Source organism: Peromyscus leucopus, chromosome 15 (assembly GCF_004664715.2).
Source record: "Peromyscus leucopus breed LL Stock chromosome 15, UCI_PerLeu_2.1, whole genome shotgun sequence".
Taxonomy (NCBI): domain Eukaryota; kingdom Metazoa; phylum Chordata; class Mammalia; order Rodentia; family Cricetidae; genus Peromyscus; species Peromyscus leucopus.
The window spans coordinates 38,912,852-38,939,089 of NC_051076.1; the positions used below are offsets into that span (position 1 = coordinate 38,912,852).

A 26,238-nucleotide genomic window follows, 5' to 3' on the forward strand; every position below is an offset into this window, starting at 1 on the left:
TACCTTAAGAATCCATTAATGGGCCACAGGTGACTGGAACATTTCTCTGAAATCTAATATCAATGATATTTCCTTTCGGGCTACAAAGCAGAAGCAGGACCAGTTACAGTGCCAATGATTTGAACTCACATGTCTTCTCTCTCACTTACTATGTGCATCGCATAGTTCCACCTAAAATCAGAGGTAATAAAGAAGAGGCAGAGAAACTGATGGCTCTGGTGGACACGTCAGTAAATATTGAATGCAAAGCCACGGGGACACCTCCACCGCAGATCAACTGGCTGAAGAATGGCCTTCCTCTGCCCCTCTCCTCCCACATCCGCTTGCTGTCAGCTGGGCAGGTTGTCAGGTTAGACTGCATTGCGTGTTATTTCCTCAACAATTATGGTAACAGTCATTGTCAAGTCTTCCTTCACCTTTCCAGCATTTCAGAGATGCTTTTCGCTATGCTTTGACTCCTATCATACCACACCATTCAGTGTGTGTTTAGAAGAGGGAGGATAAGGAATGGAGAATCAAAATGGCTTTGTATTCTTATTTAAGTGCTCGTGTTTTAGTACATGTGTGCACAGTGGATCTTGAGCAAGGAACTGTTACCAAGTTTATGTTTCTAAGAGCTATATCTTAAGCACAGTGGTACATGGTAAGATAGGTGAATGTTGACAATGTTCATATGATTTTCATGCTATTGTTTTTCTCTTTTAATGTGTTTGAAAAATATTCACTCTGCCGGTTGTGTTGTATCCTTAGTAGCTTGCCATGACTGCATGGTCACTTTTATATAAACAGTTGCAGTTTGATGATGATGGTCACATGCTTTATATCTAAAAATTTTCAATATAAATTTCATTCAGTATTCTGTTTATAAGTCCTAACTATTTGTGTTTGTTGAATGGGATTGATTATGAAATGCTGGGTTCTGTTTTGCAGGATCGTGAGAGCTCAGGTGTCTGACGTCGCTGTGTATACTTGTGTGGCCTCCAATAGAGCTGGTGTAGATAGTAAACACTACAGCCTTCAAGTCTTTGGTATGTTACAGAAATGATCCTACTACTTTCCTGCAAGTTCAGGAGCATTAAGCAATATGCTTTAGGAACTTTCCTCGCAGACTTATAAATTCAACTTTCCTCTGTCAAAAATAATTGGTGAAAAATATCTCACTATTACGGAAGAATATGTTTTCTCCCCTCAAAGAGTCCACACTTACTGGTCCATACTGTCTGTCAAAATTCTCTTCTAATACAGAATTAAGGGTTTTTTTTTCAGATGTAAAGGTTTTGATTAATTTTTGACAGTGTCACACATTTTCATAATGCATACCATTGTCATACCCCATCCTCTGTACCCCTATCACCCACCTACTACTGTCTCTTCCACATCTCTTCTTCATGTTCCTGTCTGATGCTTTGCTTTGTGACCCACTAACTCAGCCAAAGCTCTCTGTGCAGTCATGAGTGTGAAGCTATCCGTTGGAACCTGGTGGACTTAGGCAGAGGGTACCCAACTGAAGATAATGATTACTGCTCTTTTGGATCTATCAATAGCCTATGGTTACTGGTAACAGATAAGCCCCTCTCCCTTCCTTGACTGATTGTTGACAGGACCGGACTGATTGTTGACTGGGCCAGTCTTGTGTGGGTCCATGGTAGCCAACTTCAGTTCTAAGTCCATGATTGAAATGGTTGCACTGAGTCTAGAAGATCATACCTTCATCCTTTTGCCTTTACCTCATCTTCTAACTCTTCCATGTGCCCCTTCTATATCAGTGTGTTTCTCTGTTGCTGTCAAGAAACACAGTCCAAAAGCAACTTGGAGGCAGAAATTGAAGCAGAACCACAAAGAAATGCTACTTCTTGGCTTGTTCTCCATGGTGTGCTCAGCTTGCTTCCATATACAATTGGGGCCACCTGCCTAGGGGTACCTGACCACAGTGGGCTGGACCTTCCTACAGCAATCATTAATCAAGGTGTCCCACAGACATGCCACAGGCCAATCTAGTGGAGGCAATTCCTCAATTGAGGTTCCCTCTTCCCAAGGGACTATTTTATGTTGACAAACTAACCAGAGTAAGGCCTCTTCTTGTGCAGTGTTCCGGATCTTAAAATGACTTGTTTAGGGCTGAACCCTAGCTTATTCTCAGCAGCTTGGGCAACCATGAGTCTCTGAATTCATCACTTTTCACTCCAGGGTGAGGCTTCTCTGATTTGGGCCGATCTTGGGTTTTTTCTATGGCGTAGTGATAGATGTTTAAAAGGCAGTTTGATGTAATTTAATTAAACGGCAGTAGTGAGTTCTCCACCTGAGCTTACAACCCCCTCACTCAATGGTTTGTGACCCAGCATACAATACCAGACATGAGTCCCTGCTTATGTGTAACCCAAGTGGTTGGTATACCCTGCATCGTTTGTGCCACTCTTGCATAGGTGGCATCTTGCCCAGCAAGTTTTTTTTTTTTTTTTTCAGTTTGGAGGATGGATTCACAGTTGAGTAAAACCATTGCTACCTTTCCCCCCCTCCCCAGCAGCCTGCCTTGTACCTTCTAGCACCCTGAAAGCTAACCAGTAAGGAGGACACTTGCATCTCCTCTCTAGCTTGCTTTTTCTGTGTTGCCTGTAGCAATATGGTCTAATACTCTAGTTCTGGTGGGCCACCAAAAGGGCTGACAAGAGCCTAATTGTTAGGGAGGCCTTGGAGCCTGCCTGGCCAATTACTGTGGTGGCATCTCACTTCTGGGACTGCAAATTCTCTTTAGTACCTGCTGTTTCTAGGAGCATTGTTATTTATACATGCAGGGTAACTCCATTCAATCTGTCTTCCATGGTTTTTTTTTAAAATTTAGATTATAGGATAGTAGCTTTCTATGTGACTTAATTCATATACCCTTCATTTTGGTTAATCTATCTCATCCTTGCCATCCCCCAGCTCCCTTCCTGCCCAAGTCATTCCATCCTCAGTATTCTCCCTCTGCTCTATCCCGCCCTCTTCAGTGCATCCCCTAAGCCACCAGCTTTGTATCCTGGACTCATGTGTACTCCATGTCAAACAAATACAACTAATGTTTTAAAAATAGTATTTAAATCCAGACAGAAGATTGTTGGTTCCTACACACAGAAAAAATTAAACATATTTTCTAATAATATTAGCGGTTCATTTATAGATATAAAATTTGTATAGATGCATTTGCATTTATGGGATACTGTGGATTGCTGTTCCACATTTCTCAATTTGGAAGAACATCTGAGAACAACTCTGAGTAACTAGGAACTAAAATGTGTGATGTATATAAAACTTACTCTATTACTGTGTTCTCCATAAAGTCATTGAAAATATACAATTGAATTATTAAAAGAACTACTATAGCATCATAACAAATCAAGGAGACAATGCTAGCAAGTTGAAAATGTAACCAAAATATAATACACATTGATTGCATATTCAATAGGAAAACAATTTTGAGGCTTCTTTGCTAATCTGTGGAAGATTAATAATTAGCCTAACCAATAAATAGGTTTCTGATAGAGCCATTAATTTGGTCTATGCTATGTTAAAACACATTGTTTTAATGAATGTAGAAATAGCATAGGATTATGCTGTTTTGAATACTGTTGTGTAAGTTGATCTCAAAGTATAATGGATATATAAATTTTACCTGTTTTGTTTTCTGTGTAGTGCCACCACATATGGACAATGCAATGGGAACAGAGGAAATCACAATTGTCAAAGGCAGTTCTACCTCTATGACGTGCTTTACAGATGGAACCCCAACTCCAAGTATGTCTTGGCTCAGGGATGGCCAGCCTCTGGTGCTTGACGCTCATCTGACCACCAGCACTCAAGGAATGGTCCTGCAGCTCATCAAGGCAGAAGCTGAAGATTCTGGAAAGTACACCTGTGTTGCCTCAAATGATGCTGGAGAAATCAGCAAGCATTTTGTCCTGAAAGTCCTAGGTATATACCTATTCTGACAATTAGAGAACATTTGAGAATTCAGTTATACCCAAGACTTAGATAATGAGTATAACTCTTAGAATCATTCTTTATGGGGCAAACTAATGAAAACGTTTCTGCATTTCTGTTTCTGTTCTGTACTTCACCTAAATTCCTCTAAAGCATGCTGAAACTGAATGGTGAGTTGTCTTTGTTTGAAAAAATCTAAACACTCCTATTCTTAAGAAATTATTCGGGGCTGGAGAGGTGGCTCAGAGGTTAAGAACACTGGCTGTTCTTCCAGAGGTCCTGAGTTCAGTTCCCAGCACCCACATGGTGGCTCACAACCATCTGTAATGAGATCTGGCTCCCTCTTCTGGCCTGAAGGGACACATGCAGACAGAACATTATATACATAATAAATAAATAAATCTTTAAAAAAAAAAAACAAAAACCAAACTTTAAAATTATTCACTGGAAAGCATGATACTCCATTAATATCGGGCTTTCAATGTGTGTGAATTTGTGTGTTTCCACATGCATGGGTGTCCATGTGTGTGCAGATGTGGAGGTAAGTGTGTCCATGCAGAGACCTGAGTTCATGTTAGATATTGTCCTCAATTGTTCTCCACTCTGTTTTTTGAGGCAAGGTCTTTCTCTGTACCTGGAGTCTCACTGGCCATCTTGTTCCACCCAGGGATGCCCCACTCGTGTCTCCTGAGAGCTGTGGTCACGGGTGGCCACCATGCCTGCCCTGCTCTCATGTGGGTTCTTGAGATCCTGACTCTACTCCTCATATTTGCAAACAACAGCTTCACCTACTGACCCACCTGCCCAGGCCCTACGAGATGACTTTTTAACTTTTCTAAGAATTTAAAGCACATTTGATAATGGAAATGGGATAAAATAGGACAACATTTATACCATTATCCCAAACAGTCTTAGATTATCTGATTTTAAGATTATAGTAAAAAAAAATCACTTTGAATAGCCAAGTTCTAATTACTCTTGTGTACATTAAAAAGTAATATTTTAAGTTTATAGTTCAACATCTTACCAGCAAAAAGTGGCATTAAGGCAAATACAGTTTTTCTGTGTAACAAACATCTTGACAGTAGACAGAAAAAGAGGATAAATAAAATTATCTATTACAATAGTCAAGAATTTTTTTTAGGTTTTTCCTCCAACTATGATGTTGGGGAACTGCCATACAGAACAGACTTTCACAGAACAGACATCCCCCTACTGAGAATAGCAAAAAAGAATTTTGGCAGGAGACTTGGTTTAGGAAGGGCTAGCATATGTTTTCAGAGTGTTCTGTAATCTTTCTCAGAGCACCTATTAAAATTCAATTATTTATGTGACTTTGGAAGTTGTCTTTATCCCTAGTTAAGTTTTATGATGGTGAACGCGGCATGCTTCTTACTTATTGCTGGTGCCCAGTGCTTAATATGATGTCTGACACACCAGGAATTCTTAGTTTGTGTTTGTTGGATTGAATGGAAACCAAACTAGATACTTCTAAGCTGTGCTAATGGGAATTTTAACCGGAGAGGGAGGCAGAACAATATGTGAATAAACCTAATGAGGTGCTCTGGTCTATCTGAGTCTTCAAAAGGGAAAGGTGGTGACGGAAGAAATTTTTCCAGGCTATTTAGAAATGTAAAACAACACAAAATTGTTTGAAGTTGTGCAATTGAGCTGGACAGTTTACAAATCCGTACACATCAGTTTGCCAACATGAGTAACAATGGATGAGAGTATGAGTAGTCTTCACTACTCACATATTAATTGTTATATATATATATATATATATATATAACATGTGCTGGGCATGTTGCTATATGTCAATTGTGAAGGCCTACTATGTGATCCACTGAATGTCAGGCAGTTGATTAAAAAAGATAAAAATCCAGCACTCAAATTCCTATGTCTGGAGTGAGAGGCAGAGAAACTGAAAACCTAATTATTTCTGGTTGTGGTGAGGGTCAGATGATTGACATAACACTCTGTGGGGCAGTAAGTTTCAAATTATGCCTTCCCATGGATCCATCTGAGCCTGGCATGGTGGGACTGTAGCAGTGAGGCCGGGTTGAAAATTTCTGCTTTGTTTCACCTGTAGGTGATAGAGCTCAATTGTGCATTTGTACTCATGGAAACTGAGTATGAGTGGGTGAAGTGAGGCTGGGTGAGGAGAAGGCATCTGTAAAGGGTCTTGACAACACCCTAGGGAGTTTAGACTCACTAAAAAACAAGGGTAATTTTAAGCAGGAATATGCTACTTAGACAGTCCCTCTGGTGAGAGTAAAGAATAGATCGAAGAAGATGCCATGTTGATGCAGGCCTGAAAACATGAGGACCTAGTCTGCCTGTGACAACAGAGAGAGAATCCAGGAGCAGAATCATAGACAGAAACATCGCTGCAGCAAATAAAGGTGGGAACAGCAAGGATGCTTGCCCTCCAGGACAAAGGGTTTACAGGATAACGCTTCTGTGAAACGGAAGCATTATGATGAGATGATAAAGATGAGAAGCATCAGTGTCTGCTGAAAACCAGTTCCATTCAGCTCTGCAAAGCTCCTCAAGTGGAGCAGTGCCACTTCTCAGCTTGCAAACATCTCCACTTGGGGGACTGCTGCACTCAACTCTCTGCATGTGGTGGGAGGTGTCAGGATCTATTGGAGGTTTTGAAAAAGAACACTGTGGCTAGAACACTGAAAGCAAGAGAGGACATCAAACACTGTGAGGCTATGAGTTTAGCAGGACCCAGGATATCAAGGCCAATTAGGAATTTTTCACAATAGTGCATCTCTCAACCCTCATCAGAGGAGCTTATTTTTGCAGTAGAAAGTGATTAATACAGAGACCCACAACTACTAAACATGCAGAAAATAGTAGACCTTGGAGTTATCAGGTCTCAATGAGACAACTCTGTCACATCCACTCCCCAAAGCCTCAAGGATTGTCACAGAGAAGGGTCAGACAGAATGTGAGAGACAGAAGCGGTGGACATCTAAAAAAAAAAAAAAAAACAAAAAAAACAGTATTTGATGGACATATCAAGGTCATTGCATACATGAGTTTGCAGAGTCTGTAACCATGTGCATGAGAAAAATCCCAGCACGGATAGAAGAGACTCATGAAGTTCCAGCTCCTAGCTGAGGAGCTATTGGCAACTGAAGGCTGATGGAGAAAAGAAAGTCAGTTTTCCTCAGGGATGCGATGCCTGAAAGGCTACCCATGCAAGCAGTAGATTGCATTTAACCAGTGCACTTACAGGCAGACACCAAGTGGACTCAGCGGCTCTGAAAGCAGAACACGAGAAATTGAGAGTTAAGGTGCAGGGGAGGGTGTGAAAGAAATCAGAGTGAGGGAATGGGGGTTTCTCTAATCAAAATGCATCATGTGTTTGTAAAAACTCCACAAACTTTAGATAAGTTAAATAAAACTCAAATGTCTATGTAAATCCTGAAAGAGAGCTCCAGTTTTATCTTCTAGAAATGAGAAATCATTACAAGTTGTAGCAAATACAATAACATAAATAAATCTTCCACTTGAAAAGAGCAATCTGGGTGTCAAGAGTCAAGAACAGATTAAGTCAATGGATTCTGAGAACAGTGTGTTATTAGGAACTGTGTGGTGTTGGCTATAAAGAGCAGTGTGGACATGGTGACACATGCCAGACCAGGTTTGTCATTGTCAGGCTTCCTGACTTCATTCTTCCTCCTGTCACAGTATGGTTTTTCAAAACTAAATGTGATTCTAATATTTCCTAGCTTGAGATTTGTCTTGGGTTCGAATAAGATCTGAACTCGTTTTTGTGATGCACAGGCGAACCCAGGGCACTGAGCATGTTAGGCAAGCACTGTCACTGAGTGGCACCCTCAGGCCTGTGAACAGGGGCTTTTCTCACTAAGTGAGATGTCTGGGGGGGTAGCCATTGTTGTACTGGGTGGGCAGTTGAGATGTTTGCCCTTCTCCTGATTGTCACATCATGGTCAATCTGTGACCTTACAATGTCTCCTCACCTCCAGTAGAGCTCAGCACTGAGTAGAGCAGGACAAATAGGAAGATAATCTACAAGGAGCTGTGTCTTCATAGACTTTCTTAGAAGCTCCATGAAAAGCACTTAAACCTCACCGGTCAACAGTGCTACACATATCATTCCATCTAATATCCACCAAATGACTTATAATATTTACCACTTTACTAACCCTAACAAAATTGGGGCCACTTAAAAAGCAATTAATAGTGAAATCATGCTTGGTAGATAAATGGGACATCTGTTAGAATCATGAGAAAGTTGTTAGAAGATTATAAAAGCTAGGGGTTATGGAGAACTGGGACAAGATGGTGGCTTCTGGGCCATTTCAAACTGGTGGCAGCTGTGGTTGCCTGCACAAGACCTGCACAAGAGAATGTCAGTCAACATTCTGGCATGGGGAGAAGAAAAATCATACGAACTTCCACCCCTAATGGAGGAGCTATGAACAGTTAGTTGATGACTGCTAGGGAAATGAAAGTTTTCTTTAGAGTTGTGGCCACTGATAGATTTATCATGCCCCAGTGCATGGTCCCACACCTATACTTGCATGGGTAGCACTAATTGGACTCAGTGGATTATATATAAATAAAAGAACAAGAATGAAGTTAGAAGGAAGATGTGAGGGGGTCCAGGAGGATCTGCAAAAAAGGGGGATCAATAGCAGTCAAAATACACTGTATACATGTAAGAAACTCTCAAAGAATAAATTTAGGATGTTATATTAAAAACCAAAGTCACAAGAGATGCACATGGCAGTTAAGACATGGTTTTACAATGATAATAGTAATGGTAAGAATAATAATAATGAGGAGGAGGGGGAGAGGGAGGTACCTACAAACAGAAAGGAAGATGCACCAGCTACCATAAGCAGTATTGTAGCTCAGATTATAGTGATGGAAATAAGAGAAATTACATTTCTTCTGGAATAATTGCAGATTATGTTAACTTGGTTGTGGGTTTCATATGTGGCATTGATGATGTGACTGTATCAAGGGTGAGTCTCAGTTTCCAGCTGTGTGACTAAATGATTAGTAGACCCATCACACAAGTGCAAGGAATACTGGGAAAGGAACCAAAACAGCTGTCTGAATGCCAGCTAAATCTGGAGTGTTTATGTAAAATGTAGACATGGGGCTGTTTAGCTGATGATAGTATTTATTGTTTTAGGGCTCAAAAATTGGGACTTAGACAGGAAATACAAATTCTTGAGTAGTCAGAGTGGAGACAATTCCCACTCTTTCCTGAGTATAAGACACATGGGGCAAGTACAAAGTAAAATAGTTGGCCTTCGCCTAACACATGTAACATCTGCAGAGTAGAGTTTGAAGCAGTCGGAACCATGCTGCTGTTGGTGTTGCCCTAACCTGGTGACCACAACGTTTTCAACAGGAAGAGATGGCTAATGAATCTTTTTATCTATATGACTGGCCTATAGCAAGTAATAAATTAGAATAAATAATGAAGAATTGATTTTAGTCAACTAGAGAGCCAAATTAGTGCTTTTGCCTCTTACAGGTATTTTCCGTATTATGGAACAGAAAAAGAGTGGAGAGTTTACAAACCAGGATTTGGTTTTTACAGGGAAGCTTCATGTCACTCACTGAACCTTGATGATAGATACCTCAGCAAGCTCAGGTAGAGGGTGGTGGTGACTGAGAAGCGTCAGATGACAGGACCCGTTGATGGAGAGAAGTAACCTAATTTGAAGTTCAGGTCTCACAGAAGTATGTTAAGGTAGAGATAATTTTACAAGCTTTAGAAACTGACTTTCATTTAATTCAGTTAGCTACATGGAGCCATTGTAACCTTTTAATCAGGAAAACATAGATCAGTGTCACAATGAATGTAAAATATATATTGACAGTCCTGTGTCAGGTGGGTTGAAGTGCAAAAGGAAAACTTCTGGGATCATGATTAAGACATACAGACTCTCTAACTGGAGTCAAAAAGGAATAGATTTGCTGTGTTCTCTTATTCTAGATAGGGAAATGAGGGCTAACAAACATTTAAAAAGGAAATTTCAACAAAATGTAAGATGTTACAAAAGAGAGAGTAGTGCTCGCATCTTTTTAAAGCAATTAATTTAAAATAAAACATGCATAAGTTAAAAACAAAAACATGGAGGGTCTCACTGAATCTTTATGATGCTCTAAGGTATCTTATGATGCCTGTCCTCCATTTGAAGGTTTGTCCAGTTCTACTGAGCTAACAACTATTGGTGCTCAGTTCAAATCAGTCTGACATCAGGTCCTATGTTATGTATGAGTCAGAGTCCAAACTGTGTGCCTGATTTAAAACAAAAATAAAGACAAAAACCCCTCAGCTCGCCCTCGGAGCTGTCCAACATCTGTTTTGACTGCCTTCTGAACCCAAAAGCCTAAAGCTCTAACTACGGAAATTTTCACTGAAAACTGGAGTGGTCATTGTAAGAAAAGTCTGTTTTTAAAGGATTAAATTTGGGAGCAGTTAAGCCAAGGACCCTTACTGTGTCTTCCCAGTGTTTAGACTCTTTAACTTTCTCTGGAAGAAGGTAATTGTAGAAGTATAAATTGTAAAAGAGAAAGCTACTCCTGCCTAGACATAACAAATATGTTCCATGCAGAAATCACTCTTCCCAGTCCCAGTCTTTTGGAATCTTGCCAGCAAGAAGAACTAAGACCATCTAGGAAGGATCATTTTAGTTTCTATATTCCAATTGATGTATGCCATAGGCATGTAAATTTGAGTTGAATTTTCTTTTGGAGCTTTTAAAATCAGGAATACTTTGTCAAACAACAAGTGTCTTTTTCCGTTGTCTGATCCTATGTCATTAGAACCACCTCACATCAATGGATCTGAAGGACCTGGAGAGGTATCAGCAGTTGTGAATAATCCACTTGAGCTGTCCTGCATAGCTTCTGGAATCCCTGCTCCTAAAGTCTCCTGGATGAAAGATGGCCGGCCTTTTCTACAGACAGATCAAGTACAGATTCTTGACGGAGGGGCCATCCTTCGAATATCCAGTGCTCAGGTAAATGTCACCATTCATATAATTATTTTATCCGCTCTACCTTCTTATTCCCTAGTGTGTATGATGACTATTGAATAATTGCGCCTATGCCGCTGAATACATCACTGATCTCCACAGCTTTGCCAAGGGTGGATGGCCTCTATAATATCCATGACTGGGTAAATGAGTAGGAGGAAGAAGAAGACTCTAATATAACCTTTTGAAGACAACAAGATACCTTCTCATTAACTTGAGCATGTTTTCAAACCTCCATGTGTTAACCTCTTACCTTTTTCTATGTAGTTCCTTACTAATCAGCAGAAAGCATTCCAACATGTAATATGTGAGATCTCAGAAAACACTTTTTTATTTTAAGACATTTTTATTTATTTTACATACCAACTACAGATTCCCTCGTCTCATCCCTCATCCTGCTCCCCCTGCCTCCCCCATCCCCTCACCCCCATCCCCTCCTCTGAAGGGTAAGGCCTCCCATGGAGAGTCAGCAAAGCCTGGTACATTCAGTTGGGCAGGACCCAGCCCCTCCCCTCTGCATCAAGGCTCAGCAAAGCATCCCATCATAGGTAATAGGCTCCAAAGAGCCAGCGCAGGGAGCACTTTGGATCCCCAAATGAACTAGCCAACATGGAAGTCAAAGAAAGAGTGTTTTAAGTGGTGATCTTTCAGTAAAATAAAATGGTTCTTCTGGCTTACGTTTAAAGAAACTGATCAGAAATATCAACATGTTAAAAATAAGTCTAGAGTATATTGTAAATATTTTTCATGTTAATAATAAAGGCAAACTTTATATTACAAAGATTGTTCATCCGAGCCCTAATGCCTTCATTTGTAAATTTCAGATAAAGTAACAATGAAAATAATAATGATAGTAACAATAATCATCATCATCATCATAAATAACATCAGTTGCATATTCTGAGGAATCCAAAAGATAATGGGGCATAATATATTTGTGTTGGTGCCATAGAAATACATTACATAACAACAAAAATTAGGTAAAATAATTAGAATTTTTGCTACTGTTATAATCATCATTCTGTGTGACGTAAAATAACAAATTATTTACCTGTTTTTTTTTGTTGTTGTTGTTGTTTACTTTGAAAACAAGATGAGGGGAAGAAAACTGGATGAAGAGAGAAATAAAGATGTGTTTTCCACTCTGCTGGTATTATGTTAGGCTTGGGGCCCTGTCATACTCTTCACACTTCTGACCATTCTGGTGGGGGTGCAGAATCTTTATTTCCAGCACATAATCTTGAAAGAGGCACAGCAACTCACCATAGTGAGTAATGGAGCCAGTAGACCTTAGCACAGCTTAGCATTAGTGTCATGGAGATATACCTTCTTCTCCTTTCATTCCGAACATAGCAGGAACCCAAAAAGGGCAGATTAAACCTTCAAACCATGCACTGAATCAAAACCCTTCAAGAACTTCCCCCCCCCCCCCCCGCCTCAAGGAAATAAAATTTCATGCAAGATGCCACTAGATGAGAAACAAACAAGCCACTGGAAACAGCATTGAGATGGGAAATGAAACGTGACCAAGTCTCAGGCTTGCCCCTGTTCCTGCTATTCCTGTTGTTTTGTTGGCATTTTGTGCACAGCTCTCACAGCATTTCCTACATTATAATTCTGAATTTTGTCTTTTGATGGACTCCTTGGCTGTATATCATTATGCCTAGCACATAATGGCTGTTTTGCAAATTCTGAATTGAGTGGTATAGACGTTAGTTTCCTGAATTACCTTCCATCAAAAACTAAGTCTGTGGCTTGCTGCAAGGCGTGAGATGTCCATCCTATAATCAAACACATTTGTCCAGCTTTGTCATGACACTTTCTTCTCCTGAAGCATAGCACATGTCAACAACTCTCCAGTGTATCTACTTATCATATTTCAGGCCTATTATCAGCAGAGCACACTTCAACCTCTAGCCATAAATAATGACTCTGGGTATACAGAAAGAAACAAGTTGTTAGGAAATAGTTCCTGGTGGAAGTGTTGTTTGAGTAGCCCCCAATAATGTTTCAAGTTTGGCAAACTGGAGACAAGTGAAAAGAATTTTATCCATCTGGAATGAACAAGAGTTGACAGAGAAGAATTAAAGGTTTTAAAGAGATGATGAGAAAAATGAAATGTGGTTCTCTAGAAAATGATCTCTGTGTGTGTGTGTGTGTGTGTGTGTGTGTGTGTGTGTGTGTGCAATGTGCCTCTCTGTGTCTAACACATGCATGGGAGTGTGTAGAGCATGTGGAGGCCCATGTCAGATGTTTGGTGTGCTTTTCTGTCACTGTCCACGTTATTGGCTTGAGATGTGTCTGTTACTGAGCTGTGAGCTTGCCTTTTCAGCTAGGATAGCTGACCAGAGAACTCTCAGGATCCTCCATAGCTCAGCTCCCCAGTGCCGAGGTAACAGCACATGCAGCCACTTGTGCCTCTTTAAATAGCTGCTGGGATATGAACTCAGGTCCTCATGTTGTCATGGCTGTGCTCTTCCACATGGCGTTATCTCCCTTAGACCTCCATTTCCTAATTCTTAATCAAAGGCATATGTGAATGTTTATCTAAAATATTTTAACCATTTTTTTTCAAACACTCTAGTCTTAAATTTTTTCCAAAGGAATGTGTGCAACCTAACAAAAACCTTTTTCACAACCTATAAAGTCAATTTTGAATATAAGAATTTTTAATATGCCAATATTCTGAGAATGTTTAGGTTGTAAAATAAGTGAGATGGCTAGGGCTTTCCTTATATTTATAAAATACGCTTTTGTTAATAGTAAGGTCACCTGTTTGCCAGAATAATATCTCCAGATGTGGTGTCCATGCATACAGATGTAAACCAACTTCCAATATAAAACATTCGTGAGGATTTTTTAGTAGTCGGTTCAGGTTTAGGCCAAGTAGATCCTGTTGTCAAACTAGTCTACCAGCATGCATCTCAATGACAGAGTCAAGATGTGGTGTTAAATTGTTTGGTTTAGTTATCTTGTGTTTTGTTTTTATTTTATTTTATCAGATGCTTTTATAAATATACTACATTTCCTTCCAGAAGAGAATAATTGAAATTTATCGTCTGCAAATTGAACCTGTACATGTATATTTCCTCAAATTTAATATTGAGCATCTGATCTACCATATTTGGCATAGATGGTTTATAAGCATACATAGGCATATGTTTCTATATACTTATATATGCCTTTTTGATATTCTTGTATCAGTTTCCAAAATTCCTTAAACATAGCTGTATGCATAACAGAGATGTCAGCCAATATGCACTATCAAAGCACTAACCATAATGATAACGTTGGTTTTATCTGTTGCACTTCCTTGTGTTATTTTGCCTTTATTGGTAATCATACTAGTTCTAGTGAATTTTTATTTCCATCACCAACACTAGCATGTTAACACTCTGTAATGTATTTGTTTGGGTTTTGCAGGTGGAGGATACAGGAAGATACACGTGTCTGGCATCCAGTCCTGCAGGGGATGATGATAAAGAATATTTAGTGAGAGTACACGGTAAATTTTGTGATTTATGTTTAATCCACACACAAACCTACTTAGAAACTATATTAGAGAAGATCCGGCTATTTCACAGCACATCATATGTCTATACATTGAGAAATATGTATTTTATAAATTTTATTGTTCATAACTTATGTGTTCTTTGGGATGCAGTTCAGTGATGTTTTCTGTTATTTGTCTTGATTTTACACAAACAACTCAAATTTGTTTATTTAAAAATAAAAGAATAAGAATTACAATAGGGAAGAGCATAAAAATAACCCTTAGTCTTACCACACAAGTGTTTTTCATGTGAACATTTTATTGCAAAAATGTGATCAAATCTAGACATAATAGCATCCACCTGTCATCTCAGCGTCTAGGGAAGTTGAGTGGAAAGATTGCTTAAACCTAGAGTTTGCAGCTGGCTAGGAAACATGGAAAGATTCAAAATATCAAAAAAGAAAGCGACAGTAGAGTACACAAAATTTAATTTGCTTTATGTCTCAATGGTGTGATGAACATTCTTTTTTTTTTTCGTTTTTCGAGACAGGGTTTCTCTGTGTAGCTTTGTGCCTTTCCTGGAACTCACTTGGTAGCCCAGGCTGGCCTCGAACTCACAGAGATCCACCTGCCTCTGCCTCCTGAGTGCTGGGATTAAAGGTGTGCGCCGCCACTGCCAAGCGAACATTCTTATGTTAATTTTATAGCATCATTTTTAGGATTGCATGTTGCCCTACATCTGACTCCCTGTTGGTGGATATTTAGGCAGTTCCTGCCTTTTTATGTATACTTGGAAGTTTTCTGTAATACACTTACTTGTTTACCCATGCATGCATGTGCACATATACACTTTTAAGAATTTTGGAAATCACTGCCTTATTACTTTCAGAAAGTTTGTATTAATGAGATCCTTTTGAATATGACTTTTATGTATAAATTTAAATCATCCTTCATGGGAAGGAGTGTTTGAAAACTAAACAGATACTTAATTTTCAGAGCTTAAATGTATAGGCATGCAGATTATCTGGAATTGAAGTATTCCTGGTATCCCTACTCAAAACTTAGACCTACCTAAGTAAATCCAAAATGTGATTGACTAAGAAATATATCTGTATAAATCAATAAAAAAGGATGCATTGCTTTGTTTTGTCATGGACAGTTCCTGATTTGGTCATTTTTGATACTCAGGGGAAAGTATTGCCCAGTGTAGATGTTGACTGAGGATGCCTATGTCAGTCCATTTCCTTATCACTTGTCAAATGGTGGTAATAATGTGCTTATCTCATTATCCGTGTCATCGTTGGAAAGGTTGCATTATTTAATGATTAAATTAATTATTAAAATATTTCATTATTTAATTGATAAAAGTGGTAGATAATAAAGATCCAGTTTGTTAACTCTCTAAACTATAAATTGAATAACTAACAATTGAAGTTCCTGCCTTTTATCATATAGGAAAGCTAACTGTTGTTGGACACTGATAGATGTTTACATCCAGTTTATCAAATGCACTTGATCTTGTGTTCCCACGCTTAGTGCCTCCTAATATTGCTGGAATGGATGAGTCCCAGGACTTCACTGTGTTAAGGAACAGACAGGTGACACTGGAATGCAAATCGGATGCAGTGCCTCCGCCTGTGGTCATGTGGCTCAGAAATGGGGAGCGGTTACAGGTAACTTCTGCTTGACTCCACAGATTCATTTTTTGTTTTGTTTTGTTTTGTTTTGTTTTTTCGAGACAGGGTTTCTCTGTGTAGCTTTGTGCCTTTCCTGGAACTCACTTTGGAGACCAGGCTGGCCTCGAACTCACAGAGATCCGCCTGCCTCTGCCTCCCAAGTGCTGGATTAAAGGCATGTGCCACCACTGCCCGGCCACAGATTCATTTTTATTTTATAATTGGATTTAATTTTATATATCAGCCACGATTCCCCTGTCCTCCCTACTCCCACCCACCCACCCCACCCTCCCCCCACCCCACCCCCCATTCCCATCTCCTCTAGGGCAAAGACTCCCTTGGGGATTCAGCTCAACCTGGTAGATTCAGTCCAGGCAGGTCCAGTCCCCTCCTCCCATGCCGAGCAAAGTGTCCCTGCATAAGCCCCAGGTTTCAAACAGCCAGCTCATGCACTGAGGACAGGTCCCAGTCCCACTGCCCGGATGCCTCCCAAACAGTTCAATCTGATCAACTCTCTCACTTATCCAGAGGGCCTGATCCAGTTGGGAGCCCCTCAGCTATTGGTTCATAGTTCATGTGTTTTCACTAGTTTGGCTATTTGTCCCTGTGCGTTTTCCAACCTTGGTCTCAACAATTCTTGCTCATACAATCCCTCCTCTTTCTCGCCGATTGGATTCCTGGAGCTCCACCTGGGGCCTGACTGTGGATCTCTGCAACCACTTCCATCAGTCATTGGATGAGATTTCTATCATGACAGTTAGGGTGTTTGGCCATCTGATCACCAGAGTAGGTCACTTCGGGCTTTCTTTCAACCATTGCCAGCTGTCTATTGTGGGGGTATTTTTGTGGATTTCTGGGGACCTCTCTAGCACTTTGCTTCTTCCTATTCCCATGGGATCTTCATTTATCATGGTCTCTTATTTCTTGTTCTCCCTCTCTGTTCTTGATCCAGCTGGGATCTCCTGCTCCCTAAGCTCTGTTTCCCTTGACCCTTGCTCTTCATTATCCCCCACTCAAGTCCAGTTTGCTCATGTAGATCTCATCCATTTCTCTGTCATTGGGCAATCCCTGTGTCTTTCTTGGGGTCCTGTTTTCTAGGTAGCCTCTCTGGAGTTTGAGTAGCAGTCTATTCATGCTTTGTTTTACATCTAGTACCCTCCTATGAGTGAGTACATACCATGTTTGTCTTTCTGAGTCTGGGTTACCTCAATCAGGAAGATTTTTTTTCTAGATCCATCTGTTTGCCTGCAAACCTCATGATGTCATTGTTTTTCTCTGCTGAGTAGTATTCCATTGTGTATATGTACCACATTTTATTTATTATTATTTCCATTATCCATTCTTCAATTGAAGGGCATCTAGTTTGTTTCCAGGTTCTGGCTATTACAAACAATGCTGCTATGAATATAGCTGAGCATGTGCTCTTGTGGTATGATTGAGCATTCCTTGGGTATATGCCCAAGAGTGGTATAGCTGGGTCTTGGGGGAGACTGATTCTCAATTTTCTAAGAAAGCACCATATTGATTTCCAAAATGGCTGTACAATCTTACATTCCCACCAACAGTGGATGAGAGTTCCCCTTGCTCCACATCCTCTTCAACATAAGCTGTCTTCAATGTTTTTGATCTTAGCCATTCTGGCGGGTGTAAGGTGGTATCTTAGAGTCATTTTGATTTGCATTTCCCTGATGATTAGGGATGTTGAGCAATTCCTTAAAAGTCTTTCAGACATTTGAGCTTTCTCTGTTTAGAATTCTCTGTTTAGCTCTATAGCCCATTTCTTAATTGGACTGTTGGGCATTTTTGATGTCTAATTTCTTGAGTTCTTTATAAATTCTGGATATCAGCCCTTTGTCAAATGTGGGGTTGGTGAAGATCTTTTCCCATTCTGTAGGCTGTCGCTTTGTCTTGTTGACCATGTCCTTTGCTCTATAAAACGGCAAAACAGTTGAGGGGTCTTTGCTAAGTAGTCAGTTAATAGTTAGTCTCAACTGCACAGGCAGGCACAGGGGCCCTCAATCAACTGCCTTCCCATTCTAGTCTTTGCTCAGTAGTTGATTTGGCTGAAAACACAGACATTTTGACTCATGACCCTCTGGAAACTGACACATGGTTGTATCTCTCAAAGCCTGTAAATTAAAGTCCAAATTAAACTCTCAGCTCTTTGTTTAACTAAAAGGCTAGAAACCATCAAGGGCTCAGAAGAACTGGTCTACCATGTCTGCAGGATGGAGCTGTAACTGAATTTCCCTGGTTAGAATTCAGGCTCAGGAGTGGCTGACATCTATAATATCCTCACCTCCAGGTCTCTGGGACCAGATACCTAGGGAGCAGTCAAAGATTCTCTACAGCTCCCTACACTTAGGTGATGCCTACCACCAACAGAGCATCAGCTCAGGATTCTCACCAGCCATTTGCAGCCAAAAGAAAGCTGACTTTGAAGGCTTTGTTTATCCTATTCTGGTAGTTACTGGCTTCAAGAAAAAGGCATAAAGAGAACTGAGAAAGGCTTGATTTGAATCATCCAACCTGCCTTGCTTGTTTAATGGAATTGGAAGCACTGTACCCTTGATTTACCCCAAATCACTGAAACCATGAAAGGGACATTAGTTATTACATGAACAAAACTTGTCAGATGGCAAGTCTGTGGCTCATTCTTGTTCATTTTGCTATTATAAAATATTACTTGTGTTTGGAGAGTGCTTGCTGTTCTCTCAAAAGACCTGAGTTCAGCTCCTAAGACCTATGCTGGGTGCCTCATGATCACCTGTATCTCAAGCTCCAGAGATCCAGTAATCCCTCCAAGCCCCCACAAACACCCTCACACACATGCACATAGTGCATATACCCCTTTATATAAGCAAATACATATACACACACACAAACACACACATATACAGACAAAAAAAACTTTAAATAAAATAATATTTTATTGTATTTTACTGACCTTTTGATGATAGGTTTTACTTTCTGAATTTAGGCAACACCTCGGGTAAGAATCCTGTCTGGAGGGAGATACTTGCAAATTAATAATGCAGATCTGGGAGACACAGCCAATTATACCTGCGTGGCCAGCAACATTGCAGGAAAGACTACAAGAGAATTTATCCTCACTGTAAATGGTAAGAAAAATTACTGTTTCACAATTTGATTATTTCACCAACCATATTAGAAGATATGTTTTTCTGGAGCTTATTAAATGAATCCTTGGACGTGCTATTTACTTGGAAAGAGCACCCAGTTGGACTGATATTAGATCTGCATTGCAAATTAATTCAACTAAATGTAAATGTAGATCTAGATGTATAATACAACATCATACACACACACACATACACAGGCACACTCACACAGGTACACACACATACACACACACACACACACACACACACACACACACCACATGCATACAAACACAGGCACACACAGAATGACTAGCAGATCCAGATGGTCGGCACCATCCAGCTGAGAGGAAACCATCACACTACATCTGTATCTGACAAATGGTCCATCACTTAGTTTGCCTTTATTGGTGGTGGCTTGATAGCATACTGTACATATGCACAGTGTTACAGTTTCCTTAAACACTGTCATACTACTGTAATTTTCTTAAATATGCGTATCTAGGTGCCAAAACTTGCCAATATTTAGGAAGATATGTAGATTTCCCTCCATAACAATCCCTTTGGATTTTAACACAAGAAATTTTACAACATACTGGATGACCCACACAACTAATATCTCTAATACTAAAATTAAAGTTCAGGCTTTGTATTCCCACATGAACTCTATGATTAATAAAATGCCTGTTCTGGGACTCGCATGATTAACCACAGATGTGCTTTTCATTAAAACAGCCCACTTTCTGTTCTTTATTTAAAGGGAAGCTGTTCCAGCATTAACATTCTTTGACCATTATTTGGCTAAAGAGAAATAAGAAATATCAACTTTAATTTGCATCAGACCAAAGCTGGATTTTACTCACGCCTCTCCCACAGGGATTTAAGTCAGGGATTTAAATTCTCCCCATTTATTCTGTATTTTCAAATGCAGGATGTCTTGAGAAAGACTTCAAGAGTTAGACTTTAATTCTATTTATTCTAACCTAGATTAGTGTAGACAAAGCTAATCACTTCACTTAAAGTTCTCCTTACATCTCCAGATTCTTAGTGAAGGCTGAGTTATTTATTTTAACTAGATTTCTGGTTTATTTTTTTTTTTTGTTCAGTTCCTCCAAGCATCAGTGGTGGTCCCCAGAGTCTTGTCACTCTCTTAAATACATCAATTGTACTGGAATGCTTTGCTGAAGGTGTGCCAACCCCAAGGATAACGTGGAGAAAGGATGGGGCTGTGCTAGCCGGAAGCCATGCAAGGTAACAGTTCTAAAAAGGGAAGAAAAATGCTGTCATGAGAAATTGAAATGTGAATCTTCAAATATTTTTTTCTAATGCATTATTTTGGTCTTATTATATTTAGAATTAATATTTTCACCCTAAGATGAGAATCAAAATTTAGTATTTTATAAGAATAATTCCTTTGATTATAATCCATCAAGACCACAGGCCTGCTGCTACACACCTTCCCACTTCATCCTGTCCCTCCTCCAAGGGCACTGTAAATATGTGTCACCTGAAACAGAAGAAGACTCACAGTAGATTTTACCAAATCTTTAATGTTATCTGAGTCATAGTGTAAATAATTGAAAAGAGTTGATTAAGAAGGATGTGCCTTTAATCTTTCTCATAGATACTCCATCTTGAAAAATGGATTCCTTCAAATTCAGTCAGCACATGTCACAGATACTGGACGGTATTTGTGTATGGCGACCAATGTGGCTGGAACAGACCGTCGGCGAATAGATTTACAAGTCCATGGTAAATACACATTTACAAAAAAACATCCAGGCTTTGGGTCAAACGTTTTTGTTTTGTTTTTTGTTTGTTTATTGTAACTGAAACTAGGTCAGCTCATGAGGACCTGGACCTTAAAGGCTAAGTAAGCATATTTCTCTGCATTGTGAACAAGACAAGACCCATGCTGTTTCTTTATTGTGGGTTATATCACCGCTGTGCAGTTTGTGACACTGCCGTGGCTTAGTCATATAGCAAGTCACTAATGACAAATTTCAGGCCATCAGAAATACTTTGCCATGTGCTAGGTATGCTTCACTCTTATTATTGTTTTTTGTTTTTTAGTTCCTCCATCTATAGCTCCTGGTCCTACCAATGTAACAGTAACAGTGAATGTCCAAACTACTCTGGCTTGTGAAGCTACTGGGATACCAAAACCATCAATCAACTGGAGAAAAAATGGGCATCTTCTTAATGTGGATCAAAATCAAAATTCCTACAGGTAAGATGAATTCACTTATTTTAAATATGGTTTTTCATTTCCAGGTGGCACAATTGTACGTAGTTATTGGTACTATATGATAATTCAATACATTTATATGATACATAATGATTAGATTAGGATATGGCAGATCTGTCACACCGTACATGCATACTTCTCTGTGTTGAGAACATTAAAAGTCCTTTCTAACAGCCATTTTGAAATGCTTGGATAATTACCATCAGACACATTCCTCTGTGCACCACACTCCTGTCCACCTTCATTGCATCCCCCTCCGCCACATCCTTCTGTTAGCCCAGCTCTTTTGTTTGCTTTTTTTTCTGAGACAAGGTTTCTCTGTGTAGCCTTGGCTGTCCTAGAACTAGCTGTGGAGGTAGACCAAGCTGGCCCCGAACTCAAACTCACAGAGATCCACCTGCCTCTGCCTCCCAAGTGCTGGGATTAAAGGTGTGCGCCACCACCGCCACTGCCTGCCCTCAACTTTTTATCTTCAATACATAATGAGAACAAACAGAACCTTTTCTGAACCTTTTCTGTGTCTGGCTACTTTCACTTAGCATAATGCAGTAAAGATAACTCCATTGAAAAATCCAACCTAACATTTAGAAACATTTATTTTTAATAACCAACATTTTAACCCCATCAATAGGGGTAAGAAATACATAAAGAATGAAGAAGTAGCCAGTTGGTAGAATATTTTTCCCTTTATATGGAATTGGATTTCCAACCTATCTTTTTTTTTTTTTTTTAAATAAAAGGTGCAACTCTTCTGTGCACAAGCCCTGTGTGGCTGTTGGTGGGATCTGTAGGCATGTTGACCCTACACACTTGCTTGTTTCGTACTCTCTACAATTTTACAATGGCAATGGCTATAAATGTCTTTTGCATAAAAGACAAACTGTTCTGTGAAAGTCACTCCAATGTTTAGTTGTAAAATGAAAAGCAAGTTGAATGCCTTGAAATATACTGTAGACGTTTGGCTGCTTGGATAGGTGGTTAGCAAAGAGCATCTTCTCCAGTTCTTACACTCTTCAAACTTTCCCGCCAGAGCTTACAATATGGCAGTGTGTGTTTATTAAGGACTAGATGTTAAGTCACTGGGAATTTCTGATGGTTTAAGGCAGCAACATCCCTTACCTCAGTTCAGCTAACAGTTATCCCCCCAAAGGATCTGCCAGAATGTTAACACCAGGTGCGGTCACAGTGATGCTTCGACAAGAAGTAATTGTGATTGACAAGGACATAGGAAACAAAGAATAGTTCCACTGAACATTGGTCAGCTCTGTCTTTCTCGTCCTTTTAGCTTTTGACATTAGACTCAGTGGTTTAAAAGTCTACCTTGTGTGGGAAATGCATAGGAAGCATGAAAAATACAGTTCCATTAAACCAAACCTACTTCCTTTTACTTTCTCCATTTTCAAGTGTGCATGTATACACATATATACTATATTTGCATATATACGGGTACATGGGGGCGTCCCAGGTATGCAGATGGAAGCCTGAGCTGATGTCAGGAATTCTCCTCAGTAAATAAGATTATTCACTGTCTCAGGATCTCACAACCAAACACATTTACCTATAACTATTTTTGCTAGCCAGCTTACTCTGGGATCCCTGTCTGTTCTTGCTAGCTAACTTACTCTGGGATCCCCATATATTCTTGGTAGCCAGCTTATTCTGGGATCCTCATCTATCCTTGCTATACAGCTCATTCTGGGGTCCCTGTCTATTCTTGCTAAACAGCTTACTCTGGGATCCCTGCCTCTGCCTTCCAAGTCTTGGAATTACAGGTGAGCCACTGTGTCCACTTGGAAGTTTATGTGGATTACTGTGGATCTGACCTCTGGTCCTCACATCTGGGAAGCAAGTGATTTAACAATTGAGCGATCTCCCCTGCCCCACGCCACACTATTTCTATTCCAGTATGGCACAGTTTGAAGAAAACTGATACTTTAACTTAAACCTACATTAAGTCTGATGTGTGTGAATTATTCTAAGCCTCCCAAACATTCATTTTTATTTTTTATTATAAATTAAGGAATGATTACCAAAAGATTCATGGAGATACATATATTACACATGTTAAATATATGCATTACATATATGCTATGTACATATACCACTTGTATATACATGTGTATATATATATATATATAGTATATATGTCATACAACACACACACACACACACACACACACACACGGTACATCTCCAAAGTAGCATGACATATGAAGAGGTGTGTAAAGCAGGGAAAAGAGTAAAATAATAGACTTCTACTTACTTACATGTCATATAAGTAACCAAATATCTACCAGCAAGTTACTGATAGATTTTAAGATGCTTTATGTGAAGCATTTCACATGGATCCAAGGGCACATTCTATGCTATTAAACAGTGACTGTCAATAGATTTTGTCCACTAGGAGAAGCAGTGGTGATTATGATACATGTATTCAGAAAATGCAAGATTCAGCATTTAGGCAGCTGTTTTTCACTAACATAAAGTTTAGATCCTTTACCACATAAAGTTAAGTTTTGATGTGCAAAATTTGCATCAGGCAAACGGTGACCATTTAACATGAAGGAGGCACTCCTTCCCTCAGCTAATCTCGGCGCCTCACTGTACCGTCTGCAGAACATATGGATGCTGATGTGTGGAATCTCACGTCTGGAATCTCTCTTCTAGGCTCCTTTCTTCAGGTTCCCTTGTCATTATTTCCCCCTCCGTGGATGACACTGCCAGTTACGAGTGCACTGTGACCAGTGATGCTGGAGAGGACAAGAGAACCGTGGACCTCACTGTCCAAGGTAGAACTGGCTGGAAAGTAGATTGAATGACAGATCCTGCTGTCTTTTCGCCAGACAGCCTTTTTACACCTACCTGACACCCACTCTGTGAGCATCGGGAAGAAGAGGGACAGAGTGGCTTCGGGAATGTGTTAGCGGTGGAGTGGAGATGTGTGGTTTTCTCTTCTTGCTGTTTTAGTTCCTCCTGCCATTGCTGACGAGCCTACGGATTTCCTGGTAACCAGAGAGGCCCCGGCCGTCATGACCTGCACTGCTTCCGGACTTCCGGTTCCCTCGATTCACTGGACCAAAAATGGCATAAGACTGCTTCCCAGAGGAGACGGCTATCGGATTCTGTCATCAGGTAACAAAGCACATTCTGTGAGGTCACCCTCACTGATTGGAGTAGTTAGCAATGGGCAGCCTCGTCCAGCCTTTTGTTACAACATAATGAAAAGGGGGGGGGCTTTATTCTTAAAAAGCAATTATGGTAAGAAGGAGAAGTAGTTTTTTTTTTTTTTAAAGAGCCTAGAAACAAAATATAACGTGTAATATCTAAAACTGATCTAATAAGCATGGTCCTGTGTACACTAGACTACAGACTTAGCAAGTTCTCTCCTTACCTGAGAATCACATTTCTTCCACTGACCAATTAAAATGTTTGTTTAAAAACAAAGACAGAATTGTGCTATCTTGAGACTATGTGACTAAAATGAACTTCTTGTTTTAAGGTTCATATAACTTAGCAAATAGTTTTGGTGCTAAATACTGTAATTTACTTTTGACAATTGCAATAGCCATTCTTTGTACAATTTATAGTAGTGAGAGGAAATGATTTAACTAAATGAAAATATAGGGGCTTTTCACTGAAAATAGATCTTGTCCTAAGCAGATATACCAGAGACAGATTGGGTATCTACTCATCCTGAGATTTCAGGAGTGTGTGTACATTGTCCTAAGAGAATTTATATGTTTTTTTAGTATATGGGAAATAACAGGACATTAACTCTCAGCATATAGCTCTGGTTTTAAGGCAGAATATTTTGGCTATCTCAGGTAGATACGTAGACTGGTTAGAATTCTATCATAAAACAGAAGGTGGCTACACCAATGTAATCACCAAGTTCTGTGCTGGAAAAGTGTAGACAGCCTTGGTGCAGGGGGAGGGGCTTGGACCTGCCTCAACTGAATGTACCAGGCTCTGCTGACTCCCCATGGGAGACCTTGCCTTGGAGGAGGTGGGAAAGGGGGGTGGGTTGTGGAGGAAGGCTGGGGAGCGGGAGGTGGGAAGAGAGGGCAATCTGTGGTTGGTATGTAAAATGAATGGACAATTTCTTAATAATAAAAAAGAAATTAAGAGAGAGAAAAAGAAAAAGAAAAAGAAAGAAAGAAAGAAAGAAAGAAAGAAAGAAAGAAAGAAAGAAAGAAAGAAAGAAAGAAAGAAAGAAAAGAAAGAAAAGAAAGAAAACAGTGTAGAACTTTGAAAGGAAGGAAGGCAGGAAGGCAGGAAGGCAGGAAGGCAGGAAGGCAGGAAGGCAGGAAGGAAGGAAGGAAGGAAGGAAGGAAGGAAGGAAGGAAGGAAGGAAGGAAGGAAGGAAGGAAGGAAGGAAGGAAACAGTGTAGAACTTTTTTGGTATAGTTGCCATAAAGTCAGCAGCTCCATCCAGGGCCTCTGTCCAAGGTCTGTGACATCCCATCTGCACACAGACTCCATTAGAGATGCTCACAGAGTCACCCACAAAAGCTGGAAAGGAAAGCCGTTCAGATGCACATCAGCTGGTGAGCAGATACACAAACGTGGTATTGTCTGCAAACAGGAAACCTGTTTGGGTATAAAAAGGGATACGATATTGCCCTTGCTAAAATGAATGAATCTCAAAGACTTGCTTACAGTGAAATTAGTCAGTAACAAAAGCCAAAAACCAGAGTGTGTG

General features: G+C 39.9%; 1 protein-coding gene across 2 annotated transcripts in view; it reads left to right on the forward strand.

The window, feature by feature from the left end:
• Positions 1 to 26,238, forward strand: part of Hmcn1 (hemicentin 1) — a 442,116-nt gene that overhangs the window by 350,720 nt on the left and 65,158 nt on the right. For both annotated transcript variants that reach the window (XM_028874743.2, XM_037211335.1), the window contains 12 exons: positions 166 to 349; positions 931 to 1,028; positions 3,670 to 3,948; positions 10,786 to 10,982; positions 14,421 to 14,502; positions 16,027 to 16,163; positions 19,147 to 19,288; positions 20,395 to 20,539; positions 20,913 to 21,040; positions 21,362 to 21,518; positions 24,204 to 24,325; positions 24,504 to 24,668. In XM_028874743.2, the coding sequence (XP_028730576.1) occupies positions 166 to 349; positions 931 to 1,028; positions 3,670 to 3,948; positions 10,786 to 10,982; positions 14,421 to 14,502; positions 16,027 to 16,163; positions 19,147 to 19,288; positions 20,395 to 20,539; positions 20,913 to 21,040; positions 21,362 to 21,518; positions 24,204 to 24,325; positions 24,504 to 24,668 (1,836 nt within the window). The remainder of the gene's footprint in view (positions 1 to 165; positions 350 to 930; positions 1,029 to 3,669; positions 3,949 to 10,785; positions 10,983 to 14,420; positions 14,503 to 16,026; positions 16,164 to 19,146; positions 19,289 to 20,394; positions 20,540 to 20,912; positions 21,041 to 21,361; positions 21,519 to 24,203; positions 24,326 to 24,503; positions 24,669 to 26,238) is intronic.